Genomic DNA, 15,667 nt, shown 5'->3' with positions numbered 1-15,667 from the left:
AGAATTTTTTTCTGCTCTCCAACTTCAATTTCCCCTGGCAGAGCTTGAGCCCATCGTGCCCCCTTGTCCTATTGCTGAGTGCCTGGGAGAAGAGACCAACCCCCACCTGGCCAGAACTTCCCTTCAGGCAGTTCCAGACAGTGCTGAGGTCACCTCTGAGCCTCCTCTTCTCCAGGCTGAACACCCCCAGCTCCCTCAGCCTCTCCCCACAGCACTTGTGCTCCAGTCCCTTCTCCAGCCTCGTTGCTCTTCTCTGGCCCCGCTCCAGCCCCTCACTCTCTTTCCTGAACTGAACTGAACTGTGCCAGTTCTGGTTTCTGAACTTGTTTATTGTATTCTGACCAAAACAAGAGATATGTAAATCACAGCCAGTTTCCCCCCACTGCTCAGATTTCACTCAGATATGCAGATACCAAAGTGTAGCAAAGACTAAGCCTTGTAAACACTGAGAAACGTCCACAGAGTCAAGGCCTCTGCTTCACACAGCATTTTGCATCACTGATGAGGACATGCTCAAGGTTACTTGGTGCCAAACGTTCCCATGCAGCACTTCTCTGGGTCTCTCAGGGTGTATTTATCTTGGTTTTTGAGTTCTAACACCTCCAACTCCGATATATTTATCCTTGCAAAAAGTCCTCTGAGGGAGGCAGTTCTGTTAATCACCACTGTACAGATTGGGAGTTGCTGGATAAAAGGCTAAATTAATTTCTTGGGACATTTGTGGCTGTGCTGGTCTGCCAGGCACCAAATTAGCATCAGGCCCATGTTGGTCTCTGGGCCATTATGGCCACTGATTGTAATCAGAGCAAGGGGAACTGACTCTGCTAACACTTAATGCAGCTCAAGAAAATCAATGGCAGAGGAACAGATTGGACTTGGAGCAGGAGCTGATTAAAAGAAAACTATGTATTCACAAACAAAACACTGTCACTCTTGGAGTTCTCTGCCTTAACTCTTCATTAACCACCTTCTCAGCACCAAGTTGCTCTACAACTTAGTTTTTGCAGACAGATAAATCATGAATGTCATGGCAGGAGTGGCTCCAACCACTCCCACAGTTGGAATTGATTCCACATTTCAGCCTGGGCATGGGGAGATCAGGGAGCCTGAAACAGGAACAAACTCACCCTAAACTTCCCAAGCAACACCATGGCCAGAAAAGCAACCAGAAAAGTAATCAGGGAGATTTTATTTCCCTAAGAACATTCCACCAAAAATGGTGACAAGTTGCTTCAAATATGGGTTGGAAAAGGAATTGAGAATTCCAGACTTAAGGATGGAATTTGCTTGGCATCAGTGAGAGGCTGGAGACTTCCTGATTGTCTCTGAGCCTCTCCAGGTGAAAAGCAGAGAGAGAACAGACCACATCCCACCTTTAGGACAGGACCAAACACCCTTGGGCAAAGCTGATCCCAGTTTTATTAATCAAGTGGCAAATTAAACACCAGAGGTTCTTTATGGCTGAGCAAGGACAGGGGTCTCAGCAGGGCCCCCTTTTACTGAGGGTGAGAAGGAACTCCTGTAACACTTTGGCAAAGATGTGGTAGAGCTTTTATTCCTGAACAGTTTTCAGATTAAGAGAGGACTTTCTTCCACATATATCTGAGTGTGTGTGTGTATATTCCAACTCAGAGCCAATGCAGATCCTCAGGCTGCAGAATCAGTGGCCATAAAAACCATTTCTGACCCTGCCTGTCTTTGTGCAGCTCCAGAGGCCTCAACTGACAGAGCAGCCTGTGGGAAAGGGCTGTCCAGGATGGAATCTGGCATCCAAAGTCTGGCCTGAGCCTGGCACACACCAAGGCAGGCTGGAGGTGCCCCACTGGCCATGGGCCACCATGGGAGAAGGGAAAGGTTGAGCCAGAGGGTCCTGTGGCTGCACTGTGGGGCTGTGCCAAGGAAAACCCAATTGCTGTGTAACTGGATGGAGTTAATGTTCAGCCAGCACCGTTGTGTGACAGCTGAACTTTAGACTTAGCTCAGAAAACACCTGGCTGAGAGCTCAGCAGTGCACAGAAGGAGCCTGGCAGCCCCTTCGACCTCAAAAGCATCCTCAGAAATGGATGGAGCCTGGGTCTACCTGGTGACAGGAGGATGTGGGTTTATTGGGGAGAAGATTGTAGAGCTCCTGTCTCAGCAAGACTACATCAAAGAAGTCAGAGTTTTTGATTCAGTAGTGAAAGAAGAAGTGGAAAATCTCACCACAGGTAAGAAAAGAACATCAGCATCTACTTAGTGGCAGCTGGAATAATGCTGGAGGTGCCACAGTTACAGGCATGGGGTTAAGCAGACTGGAGGAAGAACAACTTCCAGCTCAGAAAGGTTTCTCAGCACAGAACTAAATCAAAGTAAAAAGATCCATAGTATGTGAGCTCAGGAGAAACCACAGGAGGATCTGAGTCCCCACACAGGGATCAGCTCTGAGGGGCAGCTGAGGACGTGACATGGGAACTTGGCTGCTCAACCAGTCTGACTAACAGCAAAGGGCCACAAAAACACCCTCCTGAACTGCTCCAACCAGTTACCAATTCTGAAAAATAGCTAAAATTCCTGACAATAATAGAATCAAACTCAGCATCCGCTGCAGGTATTGTGAAATAAATTATGGATGTAATTGAGACAAACGTAGGCAGCCCTTCTGTGCAGATAAAGGAGGAGGTGAGCCTCAGTAAACACTCTCCAACATACTAAATTAATCCATTTGATCATTTTCTGAGAGCTGTTTCACCCAGGGCTGAGCACAGGGACATGGTGGGGAAAACCAACCTGTTTTACTGGATTCAGGAATACCTATGCAAAGAAACCAACTGCTCTGCACAGTTAGTGCTGGGCTGGGTCCCCTCTCTGTGGCTGCCCAAACCTTCAGGCTGCTTTGGAAGAGGCAGAAATGCCCAGGCAGAGCCCATCTGTGGGGACATATCAACAGAAGGTACACTCAGAGCAAGGGAAGACTCCTGGGGAAGTATCACTATGAGGTGAACTCAGCAGGCTGGTTCCCCCAGGGCCCAGGGAGCCAATGGCCCTAAAAACACCCACAACTGAGGAAAAGGCTGTTTAAGCCTCAGGGAAGTGCCATAATCCACACTCCAGGAGAGGTCTGTGGCCTGACACCACAGCAAACAAGGCAGGAGCAGCCTGAGGGGCCACCCCAACCTCATCCCTCTGCCCCAGGGCAGAACCAGCTCCACCACAACCACAACATCCCCCACAGATGTTTGTGTGTCCTGTCCCCAGGACACCTCAGGCAGCCCCTTTCCCTCTGCACCATCAGGCCCTTGCTGCTGGGTTTGAGTCCTTCATTTCTCATCCACCCTCACAGGCAGAATAGGTATTGTGTTACTACTGTAATTTTTTTACAACAATCTTCACCATCTGGAAACCACCTCCTTCCACCCCATACTGGTTTCTCCTTTGGGCTAAACCAGCTTTTATCCCCTCCCTCCTCCACTCCATCCACGTCCAGGGCACTGAGGTTTGGGCAGAGGGACCAGCTGTGACCTTCCCACTGCAGTGGGAACCTCATGGATTTGTGGCTTCCATACTGAGATTTCTCCTCCTATTTTGCCTGGATTTTCCACACTCACTGGACCCTCCCTGCCAACAGCTCCTAAGATGCCCTGGCCCAATTTAATTCTTTCATGAAAACCCCCTGCCCCTTCCCTGCTCAGCCCAACAACTTCTCCCTGTTCCTATCAAATTTCACCCTTTTTTTTCCCCAGACTCTCTTAGTTACACTCACACTCTAATCCTGAGTCCCTCCCTGCCTGATGTTATCTGCTGATTTAATGAACAAATCTGCCAGATTCTTGATGAAAACAATAAAGAAAAGACTCAGATACAGCAATAATCCCTGGAGAGCTCCAGGGCAGCCACCTACCACAACTGGCAACTCCCTGGGAGCTGCAATTCCACCAGCTTTGTGCTCTCCTAATGGGACTTATTTGGGCCCTGTTTTACTGACTGGTTTATGAGAGTGTTGCAGAGTTTCCAAAGCCCTCCTAAAATGAAGATAAATGACATCAACCTGTTCCACAATATCCCCACAGCCTGTTGCCTTGTCATGAGAACAAGGGAGGTTTATCTGACTCCATTTGTTCTTGACAAATCCTTGTCAGCTGCTTCTCTTCTCCTCATTACCCCACAGGTGCTCACACACATGTTGGTTGAGTGTGAGCTCCTGAATTTCCTGGGGTTGAAATCAAAATGGGCTGTAACTTCCTGGCTCTTCTATACCTCCTTTCTAGGCACAGGTGTTTCATTTGCTCTGCTGCACTTTTGCAGTGCCTTCAAAAGTTCTCCAAAGTAGCTGATAATGCAACAAAGCTGCAGTTACACCCATCACCTCCTCATAGCTCTGGACAGAGCTCTTCAGGCCTTACCAATTCCAACATTTCTCATGGTTACTTTCCACCAGCTGCCTTAAGTGATGTAAAAAAGTCTGTTAAACACTTCAGCCTGATGGGTTCAGTCTTTCCCAAGGCACAAAGTAGCAGAAGGGTCCCCCCAGGAGGTGCTGACACCCTGACCCAGCTTTCAGCAGGAGCATCTTCTGCACTCTGGGCAAGTGTTTGGACTGAGGGGAACCACGTGGGGCTCAGCACAGGGGCCACCAAATCCCACTGTGTTTGTGCCCCAGGGGGCTGGGTTACACTGCTGGGTTTTGTGGGTTAGAACCACTTTCTCTTTGTGCTATTGCATTTATTGTAATATTTTTATTAAATTGTAACTCTGACTTATAATCTCTCTTGTGGTGGGTTTGTTTCTCCGGCTGGTTTGCCTTCCAACCAGCACACTCGTTATCACAGGAGGCTCAGGATGCTGATTTACACATTATAACCCCCTTGCATCTCTGGGTGTGTGATTTTTCTGCAGCCACCACCAAGGTGAGAGTGATGAGAGGAGACATCCGAGACTGGGGCGCGCTCCTGGCTGCCCTGGAGGGGACACACGTGGTGCTGCACGCGGCGGCGAGCGTGGACTGCAGAGACACGGTGCCCTTTGGGGAGCTGAGGGACATCAACGTGGGGGGTGAGCTCTGGGGACACCTTTGGGGAGCTGGGGACACCTTTGGGGAGCTGAGGGACATCAACGTGGGGGGTGAGCTCTGGGGACACCTTTGGGGAGCTGAGGGACATCAGCGTGGGGGGTGAGCTCTGGGGACACCTTTGGGGAGCTGAGGGACATCAGCGTGGGGGGTGAGCTCTGGGGACACCTTTGGGGAGCTGGGGACACCTTTGGGGAGCTGAGGGACATCAGCGTGGGGGGTGAGCTCTGGGGACACCTTTGGGGAGCTGAGGGACATCAATGTGGGGGGTGAGCTCTAGGGACACCTTTGGGGAGCTGAGGGACATCAGTGTGGGGGGTGAGCTCTGGGGACAGGGAGCTGGACACAGCCTTGGCTTCCTTCCCACACCTCTCTGCAGCCACGGGAGGATGGCACAAATATCCTCTTGGATTCTGTTGGGGTCACCATTTGTAGGGCTTCTCCCAGGCACTCAGCAATAGGACAAGGGGGCACGATGGGCTCAAGCTCTGCCAGGGGAAATTGAAGCTGGAGAGCAGAAAAAACTTCTTTGCAGAGAGAGTGCTCAGACATTGGAATGGGCTGCCCAGAGAGGGGGTGGATTCCCCATCCCTGGAGGTTTTTCAACTGAGATTGGCCGTGGCACTGAGTGCCATGATCTGGTAAAGGGACTGGAGTTGGACCAAGGGTTGGACTTGATGATCTCGGAGGTCTTTTCCAACCCAATCCATTCTAGGATTCTGTGATTCCAATGACGGCCAGGAGAGCTCAGGCACAGCAGCATCAGAAGGTTTGATCAGAAGGTTTACAACTTAGAGCTTATATTTAATTACAGCTCCACCTTTTATCTACTCCTGTATCCAACCTGCCAGCACACTATTGGTTACTCAGCTCACCAGGCACACCTGGAAACATCCTACTGGCTCCAAGGTATCCCCCATTCTTCACGTGGCTCTCTGCTCCTTAAGGGTGAACTGCAAACTGCTTTCCTCCAAGGACACACTCTGAACTGCTCCAGATCAATCTCTTCATCAATTGCCTCAGACATCAGGGGGTCCACAAACACACTGTCACCCCTTTAGTTTGTGAGGAATATCCCTGTCCTCTTCTCACCTTGCCCTGGTAGTTCTTCACTGAGGGGTTCACACTTCCACAGAGCCTTCCCTGAGCTGCTCATGTCCAGGATCCCTCAGAAATCCCTGTCCTGTCCTGAATTACACACACAAACTGCTACAAGTTGGAAGAAGTTCCCAGGACCTTTATTTCCCAGTGGGGAAGTGCCTCCCTTTGCCCTTGCTGCTCTCACTGCTAAAGCTTCATCTCAGAACATCAACCCTGGGCTTGGTTCTTCTACAGCTCTTCTGGTCCAGAGTACAACTTTCCCTTAGAGCACTGAGGTGATTCAGTGCCCACAATAGTAAGAAATTGTTTAGTATGTGACAAGGACAGCAATTAAAAGTTAAACCCTGTTCAAAGTATTTTCCCAGGGACTTCCAGGGGGGAAAATAAGCCCTATATAAACCAGCACAAGGCTGTACCCACTGAAGTGCATCCATGAGAAGGGAGGGACGTTATTTGAATTAGAGTTCACAAGTATCATATATCTGCAAGCCAAGTGTAAAAGTGAGAGCTCCACACCCCTTTCTTCCAACCACCAAGAACTCGTTTCATGTTCGGGGCAAGATCTGCTTAAAGAAAATTTGTTCATAAATCTGGGAAATAAGCACAGGCTATAAAAATAACGAAATCCCCATTACAGCAGCAATTCCAAAGGCACCTCAGGCTGTTTGCTACTGAAATAATCATTCACCAAAAGGAAGGAATTTTATTTTTTTTATATGTATATTCCAATCTTGGTTACTGTTTGCTGATGCATTCAAGGGTAACATTTAAATTCCACCCTTCTTTTCATTGCTGAATGTTGTTTTCAAACCCAGATGCTTTTAAGAGCCTGTGTTGTGCTCTGTGTGTACTGAGAATATTCAGAGCCTGAGGCTTCCCTCTGCCTTGTGAGATGTTCCTCTTCACTGTGCTCGTTGTGAGTGAGGTGCTCCAGCACAGGGAGGTTTTTAGGGAGCACTGAAATCATCTTCAGCAAACCAAACCTCTTGCAGGTGTTTGTGACATTCCCAGAAAGCCAAACACACCAAGGTTTCCCAGAGTCACTGAGTGCCTCCTGGAGGAGCACAGGTTGGGGTGGCTTCACAGGAGCCTGTCCTGCATTTCTGCCTCCCCGTGGGTGGCTTCGTGGAGACCTCCCTAAAACAAAGCTGGGACTTCTCAAAACCCCCAACTGAGAGATTAGGCTGAAGTTTCCTATCAAAATCATGGCAGATAAAAAAATAAAAATGGCATTTGATACCTGCTGTATCTTCATGGAGAAAACCAGGGTGAGAACAGGTCAAGCATCTAATCCTCCAGCTGGCTCCTCTGCAGCTCAGGCCACAGAAACTCATCCAATTACTGCCTTAAGCCCAACAATTTGTGGCTAAATCAGACCAATCCTTTTCAAAAGACTTGTTGCTTCGAATTAAGGGTGCAAGTTAATGGGCTACCTCTCATTTCTTTCAGCAAGCCATAACAATGCTGAATGTCACAGTGTGGCTGTGGTTAATTCCCATTTCTGGCAAAAATTTACACCTGCTGCTTTGATTCTCTCCTCTCTTTCAACCACTGGCTGCCGAATCCTGTTACAGTGTTGTTGACTGGATTGAAGAGTTCTCTTCTACAAGAATTATTTTTTCCATCTAGTCACTTAAAGACTTTTTAATCTGCTTTTTGTTAAGCTGAATGGATTTTAGCTCAGCTGTTTCCAGTGATGTTTCTCAGCAGGGGGTTCTCACTTAACTTTACATATTGTGGGAGGCTCCTGGAGAAGTTCATTGATTCTTTTGCCCCAGGACTTCATGCTGATTCACTCCCTCTGAAATTATGCTAAATTCAGGATTTCCTTGGTAATTTCAGATTATGCCTTTACCAACAATGAGAGCAGAAATCACAAGCCCTCCCACACAAGGTCTGCACTCAGGCTTGGGGACAGAGCCTGATTAGCTGGTATAAATAGTATGGATGTTTCTGGAAACCAACCCTATGAGTTTCTTCCTTTAAGATCTGCCTTCTCAGGTTTGCAGGCCCTCAGGATGCAGCCATGGCCATGCTGTTGTCACTGAGATTCTCACAGATCCACTTGAACCAAAATCAGAACGAGAGCAAAACCCACCCCTGGCAGAGTCATAAATATTTGAATCCACAGAACACCCCAAACCAACCAAACTGAAGCCACACACCTGACCCTGAACAACTTCCCTTAAACCAAACCATTAATGTATTTTTCATGTGAACTTGTAAGCTGTGCCCACTGTTTTATTTACAATTCTGCAGCTTTCAAGAGGCTCTTGCAGTGATTTCACCCTCCAGCACCCTCAGGACTCCTACAGGGCCATCTATGAAACAAAAGCACTGATCCTTTTGCCAGGAGGCTGCAGTTCCCCAACAGTCTGTCCACAAATCAGGATAAGGTGGAAAACATGGAGTTTGTTCTGCCAAGCTGCCACTTCCTTCTCGTTAGCAGTTCTAAAGTCCAAGTTAAGTCAAGTTCCAATGGCCACAGAGGTCAAATCACACCATAGCTATAGATGGAACTGCTGCTCTCGTGTTATAAACCATCCATTGCTGTGCAAACACACCTGAGGAACTGCAGCTCTGACCTGGGTCTTTACATCTTTTCAGCCATAAAAACAATGGATCTGTTCCAACTCAGCATCCTAAGCCTGTAAATCTCTTTTGAGTTGCACAACAGAAAGTCAAGACAAGGTGGTTGATGTTTGTCCTTCCTGATCTGCCCCTCAGGAACTGAGAATGTGTTAAGGGCCTGCTGTGTCCTGAACATTCCCTACGTTGTCTACACGAGCTCCGTTGCTGCGGTGGGACCCAACACCTCCTGTGAGCCCATGTTCAGGTGAGGCTCAGCAAATCTCCATCACTCTGATCTCCAGTCAAACAGCAATGAAACTGCAACCACAGGGAGATTTAGCTGTGGCTACAAAGGAGCAGAGACATGTTCCCCTTCCTGTCTATTCCTCTTCTCTTCCTTGAGAATCCCTCCTTGCTGCTCCTCCCTTTCAGGAGCTGCCTCTGCCCAGCCTAAGCCTGGCCAGCTGTCTGAAGGAGCTGGATGAGGGCAGTGTGGCTCAGCTGCAGCTCCAGTCAGTGCCCACATGGACAGCCCTGCTCCTCTCAGCCCTCAGACCAGTTCCAGAGAAGGTCCCAAATGTGTAAGGTTTGGGATATGGTCAAGTTGTGTCCTGCTGGTGGGTCAGTTTTTGCTCTCCCCTTACAATGAGTCAACCCAAAGGGCAGGTGAGGCTCTGCTGTTGTCAGTATTTTAGTCCTGAGACTTAAGAGGTAGATGTGAATGCATGTCTTGAAAAATGGAGCCCAGATCTCACCTGAGAGCACAGTCCTTTGGCCTGTAATGATGCACCAACAGGGGCAAACAAAACCCATCTGGGCTGATGCTCGTGGAGTTACACATGGACATCCTCTGCCCACCAACTCCCAATTCCCCACCACAACTGCAAATAAAAGCACACCCAGAGCCTCTGAGGCATTTTGCACAACACACTCAGGGAGGAAGCTCAAGAGGATGGTCTTCATTCTCCAATGATTTTGATTTTAAACTAAGAGAATTACATGATGAGAGAAGAGTCACTCCCCCCAGCCAAAACTCCCCCTCCCTGTCCCAACAGGGAGCCCAGGGCTGGCTGGAGGGCAGTGAAACATGGCTCTGTTTTCCAGGCTGGCAGCACAGGTGACACACCTTTCTTCTTCCTCCTCTTCTCCTCTCCCCCATCCCCACCCAGCCTGCTCTGCCCTCTCCCTCTCACTCCATGCTCTTTCCTTTCTCTCTGTCCCCCTCTCCAGCGTCTTTAACTCCCTTTTCCGTGCTCGGGGGTTGACACAGACACAGCATGACTGGTCCGTGGCCAGGGTGATGGCTGCGGGATAATGCTCACACCTCAGCATCCGACAATAATAGAAAATGCCTCTGTCAGTCTCGGGCCCTCGGAGACGGCCCCTGCCCAGATCCCTTCTGACAATGCTGCTCGGCTCTGATTAGCGTTCGCTTCCCTGGGATCGTTCTGAAAAGCCCGAGCTTTGTGCTGAGCTCTTTGTTCCCCCGAGCTCCGCAGGGCTGGGGGAGGCGCTGCAGCCACACCAGGCAGGTTCGCCCCTTTGTTAAAGGCTTTGCAAGGCAACAAGAAATAAATTCAGATTGGGGGAAAAAAAAAAGAAAGAAAAAAACGAGAAAGCAAGGAAAACTAGAACTTCTAGATTATTTCTCCCCCAATTGTCTTGGGCCTTTCCCGGGCTTGCAACAAACCTTGCATGATCAATCTTCTGTCTTGCTTGGTTTTTGGTTTGTCTCTGGCTCATCACCCCTAAACAGGGGGAAGGGAGGAGGGGTTTGTGGTAAAAGCCCAGGCAGTGCAAGGAGCTGCATTTCTGATGCTCCTAATTTATTTCTGTTGCTGTAGCACAAGAAGACCCCGATCTCAGCTGGGATGTCTGGCACACAACATCCTACACACTGAACAGGCAAGGGCAAGGCACCAGCAGTATCCACGTTTTACACACTGAGATTTGAGCACAGAAAGGAGAAAGCAAGTTGCCCAAGGTCAGACAGGGAGCCTGAGTCAGAGCTGGTTCTCCTGAGACCCAGAGTTGGAGGAAACCCCCTCTGCTGCAGGTTTGCTTAACCCTTCCAAGAGAGGTATCTGAGCCCCGGAGGCCAATGGAGCAGGATAATTCCTTGTTGCCCTCCATGCCTGGCAGAATCCTGGGTTTGCCTGGGCTGGATTTCTCTAGGAGAGCAAAATATAGAGTAAATTAATTTAAAAATGGAAGGAAAGTCTCCTCCAGCACACAGAGGGAGAAGGGCCATGCTAGTCATGGAGCAGGCGAGCGAGTGCCACTTGATTTTCATGGATGGTCCTCCCCAGTACTTCAAACAAGGTTTCTTCACTCCAGCTCCTCCAGGGGAGGAGCAGGACTGTTCTCTTGTTTCTCCTGGGTATTATTTCAGGCCCTGTGAGGCCAGTTCCATGTTAGATCCCACAGGTTTTCCCCTTTGCAGGGGTGAGGGAGGAGGCTGAGGAGCAGGTTGTCTTCCACAGCCACAGCCCCGTGTCCCCAGCATGGCTGGAGCGCTGCCTGCCCTTAACTGGGGGTCCTCTGCTTTGCCTTAATTTGTTAGGGGACAGGAAGGAACAATCCCAGCACAAACCTGCTGATTGCAAGTCTTCCAGATCACCAGCAGCCCTATCACATCCCCAGCAAACGCCTCCCAACTTTAATCAACTCTGTGAGAAAATTAAGCAGCAGTTTCCCCTTTTAGTTTATGGCTCATGAGAGGCTTTTCTCTGCCTCTAATGAAAAAATGAAGTAGGACTGCTCTCATTTTCCCTGCCCTCCATCTTCTTGTGCTCTTTTCACCTTGCTCAGCTTCTGTGAGTGGCTGAAAAATGTAACTTCACTGCCTTCTAATTTGCCTGCTGGAATATTATTTGCTTCAATCCCACTGTTCGACCAAACCAAGCCCAGCTGGCAGAGATCAAACCTCGTGCAAACCTGCCTGCCAACCTGGTGTTTCCTGGGGCCTTTTTTTGCCCAAAGGGCATCAGGGATCTGCCATGCCCATAGCTGGGAGCCACTACCAGTGCCAGGGAGTGGGGGCTGCCAAGGAAACCACGCTGGGATGGGTGTCTCCAAACCCTGCACTCCTCTCCACTGTCACTCACCGACTCTCCCGATCTGTTCCAGAGGCAATGAGGACACTGAGTACGGTGGGGAAGTGGAGCTGCCTTATGGGAGAACAAAAGCCATGGCAGAGAAAATTGTGCTTGAAGCCAATGGAAAAAAGGTACCAAATCCAAAGGTGGCACCCCTGGAATTACAGCACAGGATGAGGGAAAGGAGAGAGATGGTTAGAAAGACCCCAAAGTGTGTATCCAACTGCTGCCTTGATTTGGTGCATAAACCACAATGTCCTAAGCTTCCCAAATTCCAGTATTCCCACATCAGCAGGAAGCTGCCAGACTTGCAGGATCAAATGATGTTCCCCTGTGCTTTAGCTCGGGCAGGAGTGTGGCTTTGGAGAGAGCTGTGCTGGATTAGGGTGGGACAAACCAGGTTCACCCAGTTCCTACTACAAAAGTATAACTTTCAGGCATGTCTGAGTGACTTAGGACTCAAAAATATTGGTGCACCCAGAGCCAGCCCCCTACCTAAGGCAGCTGGGCAGCTTTTAGACTGCCAGTGCAGGCAGCAGGCAGGTGAATTCTTCCAGGCAGTGAAGCAGAATGTGAAGATGAGACTTGTGTCCTAAATCACTGCCTGGAGCATCTGTCCCCTGGTTACACTCTGAGGCCACTCAGCTTGGTTGGCCTCCTCTGGTACCTGGTTTTGGTTGTTGCAAACACTCATTTATACATCCCAGCTGTAGAGGAGTTCCTGCCACCAACATTCCTCCATCCAACAACTCTCTGGGAGCACCACGTGGGTGCAGGAGAGCCATGAAAAAAATTAAAATCAAACTGGGCACCTCCACCCAAACCAGGTCCCTGATACCCAGAGCAAGTGTCGATTCCTCTAGGCCAGTGGTTTGGTTTAATCTGGCAAACCCACTAGCACTGTGGGAGAATTTCATCCCTGAACCCCTCACTCCCTGACATCCCTCCCTGATTTTGCAGCTGAGCAATGGTGGCAGCCTCACCACCTGCATCCTCCGTCCCAACACGGTGTATGGGGAGGGGGCAGCGTTCCTGCAGGAGCTCTACTTGGCTGCCAGAGCCAGCAAGGGGGTGCTGAACTACCTGGAGCCTGAAGACACGGAGAGGAATCACACCTATGTGGGTGAGTGGGGGGTCCCTGTGCATGAGCTGCTGCCAGGCTGCTTCAGCCACAGGGCATCTCACACAGCAGCTTAACCATCACCTTCCAGGACACAGAGAGGAATGTGGTGAATGAGCACAAAAGGATTTCTAACCACAAAACTCAGACTGGCTAAAGAATTTTTTCAGGCAGCTGTTCATTAGTGCTGTTTTCCTAGGAAGGGATTTCTTTTTGTCCCTTGGTAAATGTATCAGGGGATAAATGGGAGGCAGAGAGAGAAATTCAGGCTGTATTTTTAAAGCGTTTTTGCGTTGGAAAGATACTTGATTTCTTCTTCGTTAAAAGAAATTAAACTACCACTACTTGTAAAATTCCTTTCAGAAAAGGCTGTGCTACACAAATAACTTTAGCAAGCACAAGAAACCACTCACAAAACATATAGGAGAGTTTGTGGTGGTGCTGAAGGCCTTTCAGGGGGTACAACTCACCATGAAATGGTGCAGGTTCAGTTATTTCCATGCCCCACACTCACATGTGTGGAGATAACAGTATTTTTAAAATGCTGTTAGAGAAGAATCAGGCCCAGAGAAATCAAGTGACTTCTTCAAAGGCTCACAGCAGAGCCAGGAATCAAACCCCTGAGTGCTGCCTCCCATCCATCCTGCTCTCCCTGCTAAACCCTGCCCTTCCCTCCACTGTGGCCAGGATCACGAGGCACAGTAACTGCCCAGCTCAAAGGGGAGCCCAAAGGTTTAAAGGATCTTGGAGACCTGGATTAACTCCTCAGTGTCTCTACAGCAGAGCTGAGCACACCATGAGTCCTTCCCCACCTGGCATATCCAGTATGCTCTTCCTACAGCAAACTGGGAATCTGAGCTCCTCCTGAATACCTGTTTCTCTCCCCTCTTCTTCCTCCAGGGAATGTTGCATGGATGCACGTCCTTGCAGCCAGGAACCTGCAGCTGAAACCCGGCCTGCTGGCAGGCCAAGTGTACTATTGCTATGATGACACTCCAAGCAGGAAAGGTTTCCTGGTGAGGCACCAGCTCTTGGCCACGGCAGACCCCTCGCTGAGACTGGGCTCCCACATCCCCTACTGGAAGATGTGGTTAATGATACAACTGCACAGGATAATCAGGCTCATCTTGTTGCCTTTCTGGGAGCCACAGCCCTTCCTAAACCTGCCTTTGCTGAACACAATAGTCACCACCTTCTCCTACGAGACAGACAAAGCCTCCAGGCACTTTGGGTACAAACCCCTCTTCACGTGGGAGGAGAGCAGGCACAGAACTGCCCAGTGGCTGAAAGCAGCTGTGGGGAGCCTGGAACCCCCCCAGCTCCATGGAAAGAAGAACTGAACAGCACATCTGGGGCAAGGACACTGCTTATCTCACCAGCAGGTGCCACCTGAGCTTCACAACACGCACAGATCTTTGGCAGGAACTTTGCAAACACAGAAATCCTGGTACAGAGGCAGAGGAGGAGCAAAACTCTGAGGCTGCAGGTCCATACCCTTGTCTTGCCAAAAGCTCAGCTGTTTTGTGTCCTGTGACACACCAGAGTGCATTTGAAAGCATCCCCTTGCTGCTGTGTGGGGCTTGCTGGCCTCACTCATTCCTGTGGTGCCACCACTTGTGGGAACAAGACAGACGGGGTCAGATGAGAGAGGGTACCCCAAACCCACCTTTTGGTGAAATTATTTAACTGGGTTTGTCCCACAGACTGAGGAGCTGTGGACAGTCAGTGGGATGTCTGTACCTGGCTCAGACACTAAAAGCTCTTCAGGGATAATTTTGGGGAAGACAAGGAAAACCCAGTAAGGTCTGGCTCTGTCTTAGGGTTTAAGAAAAAGAGAAAAAATAAATCTCTTTTCCAGAACTGCCTTTTAACCAGTTTTGTCCCACAGCCTGAGGAGCCATGGACAGTCAGTGGGATGTCTGTACCTGGCTCAGACACTAAAGGCTCTTCAGGGATAATTTTGGGGAAGACAAGGAAAACCCAGCAAGGTCTGGCTCTATTTTAGGGTTTAAGAAAAAGAGAAAAAATAAATCTCTTTTCCAGAACTGCCTTTTGCAAGAAGCTTCTTGTTACTTTCAACATGTAGAATGTTATATCTGTTTTGAAATATTATCCCTATAAAAAGAAACCTTGTGCTAACAATGTACAGGCTGACTTATTTCCTAATTGTACGGATGGAGAAGTGATGTCTGCAAGCTGAAAGGTGGGGTTCACATATTCTTACCTCCCAGCACTCCAGCAGCAAAGCAGAGCAGATTAAAGCCCATGTTCAGCTGCTGTGCTGGCAAAGAGCAACTTCAAGTGGAGGCCTGAGGGGCTGCATTTATGCTAAACAACGTTTGAACTTCAGGAAGGAGAGGTCATTTCAACTCCCTCCCTGGCTCTGCAGCTACACAGTCCATCTGGGAGCAGCATCTCACAGATGATATTTTCCTAACACAGATGGGGCAGGCACTTCCAGAGAATTCACAGCAAAACTGTGGTTTCTATCAGTTTATCAGCTTCCCTATTTTTAAGACATAAGGAGGTGCTGGGAAATCTGCATTATGCACAACTGAGATTTCAGTTTTCACTTGAGCTGGGAGGAATGGGATATTTTTGCAGTACTGGTTCAAATCTAAATTTAACTCTGTTGGTATCACACTTCTGTGTTCTGTGAATGCTTAACCCATCCCGAGTGTTCCTGGAGTGTTCATAGGCACAAATAAAAGTTTATTTTAATTACAAGCACCC

The 15,667-nt window shown here is 49.1% G+C and overlaps 1 protein-coding gene across 1 annotated transcript; it reads left to right on the top strand.

The window, feature by feature from the left end:
• The first annotated feature begins 2,001 nt into the window (after window positions 1–2,001).
• HSD3B7 (hydroxy-delta-5-steroid dehydrogenase, 3 beta- and steroid delta-isomerase 7) lies at window positions 2,002–15,078 on the top strand. Its single transcript, XM_071574938.1, has 6 exons — window positions 2,002–2,207; window positions 4,873–5,028; window positions 8,873–8,981; window positions 11,846–11,945; window positions 12,775–12,937; window positions 13,835–15,078. Exons 1-6 carry the CDS (start codon window positions 2,060–2,062, stop codon window positions 14,272–14,274), a joined length of 1,116 nt encoding a protein of 371 aa, XP_071431039.1. The 5' UTR covers window positions 2,002–2,059; the 3' UTR covers window positions 14,275–15,078.
• The last annotated feature ends 589 nt before the right edge of the window (window positions 15,079–15,667 follow it).

The sequence above is a fragment of the Pithys albifrons genome, chromosome 21 (genome assembly GCF_047495875.1).
Source record: "Pithys albifrons albifrons isolate INPA30051 chromosome 21, PitAlb_v1, whole genome shotgun sequence".
Classification (NCBI taxonomy): Eukaryota; Metazoa; Chordata; class Aves; order Passeriformes; family Thamnophilidae; genus Pithys; species Pithys albifrons.
Note: the sequence above shows the minus strand (reverse complement) of the source record. Positions and strands in the feature narration are given on the sequence as shown.

Bases quoted from the DNA above. Each gene is read 5' to 3' on its own strand.
- HSD3B7 (XM_071574938.1), top strand. From the start codon at position 2,060: ATGGATGGAGCCTGGGTCTACCTGGTGACAGGAGGATGTGGGTTTATT. The intron at 8,982-11,845 runs GTGAGGCTCAGC...GATCTGTTCCAG, and splicing joins TCCTGTGAGCCCATGTTCAG to AGGCAATGAGGACACTGAGT. The intron at 12,938-13,834 runs GTGAGTGGGGGG...TTCTTCCTCCAG, and splicing joins GAGGAATCACACCTATGTGG to GGAATGTTGCATGGATGCAC.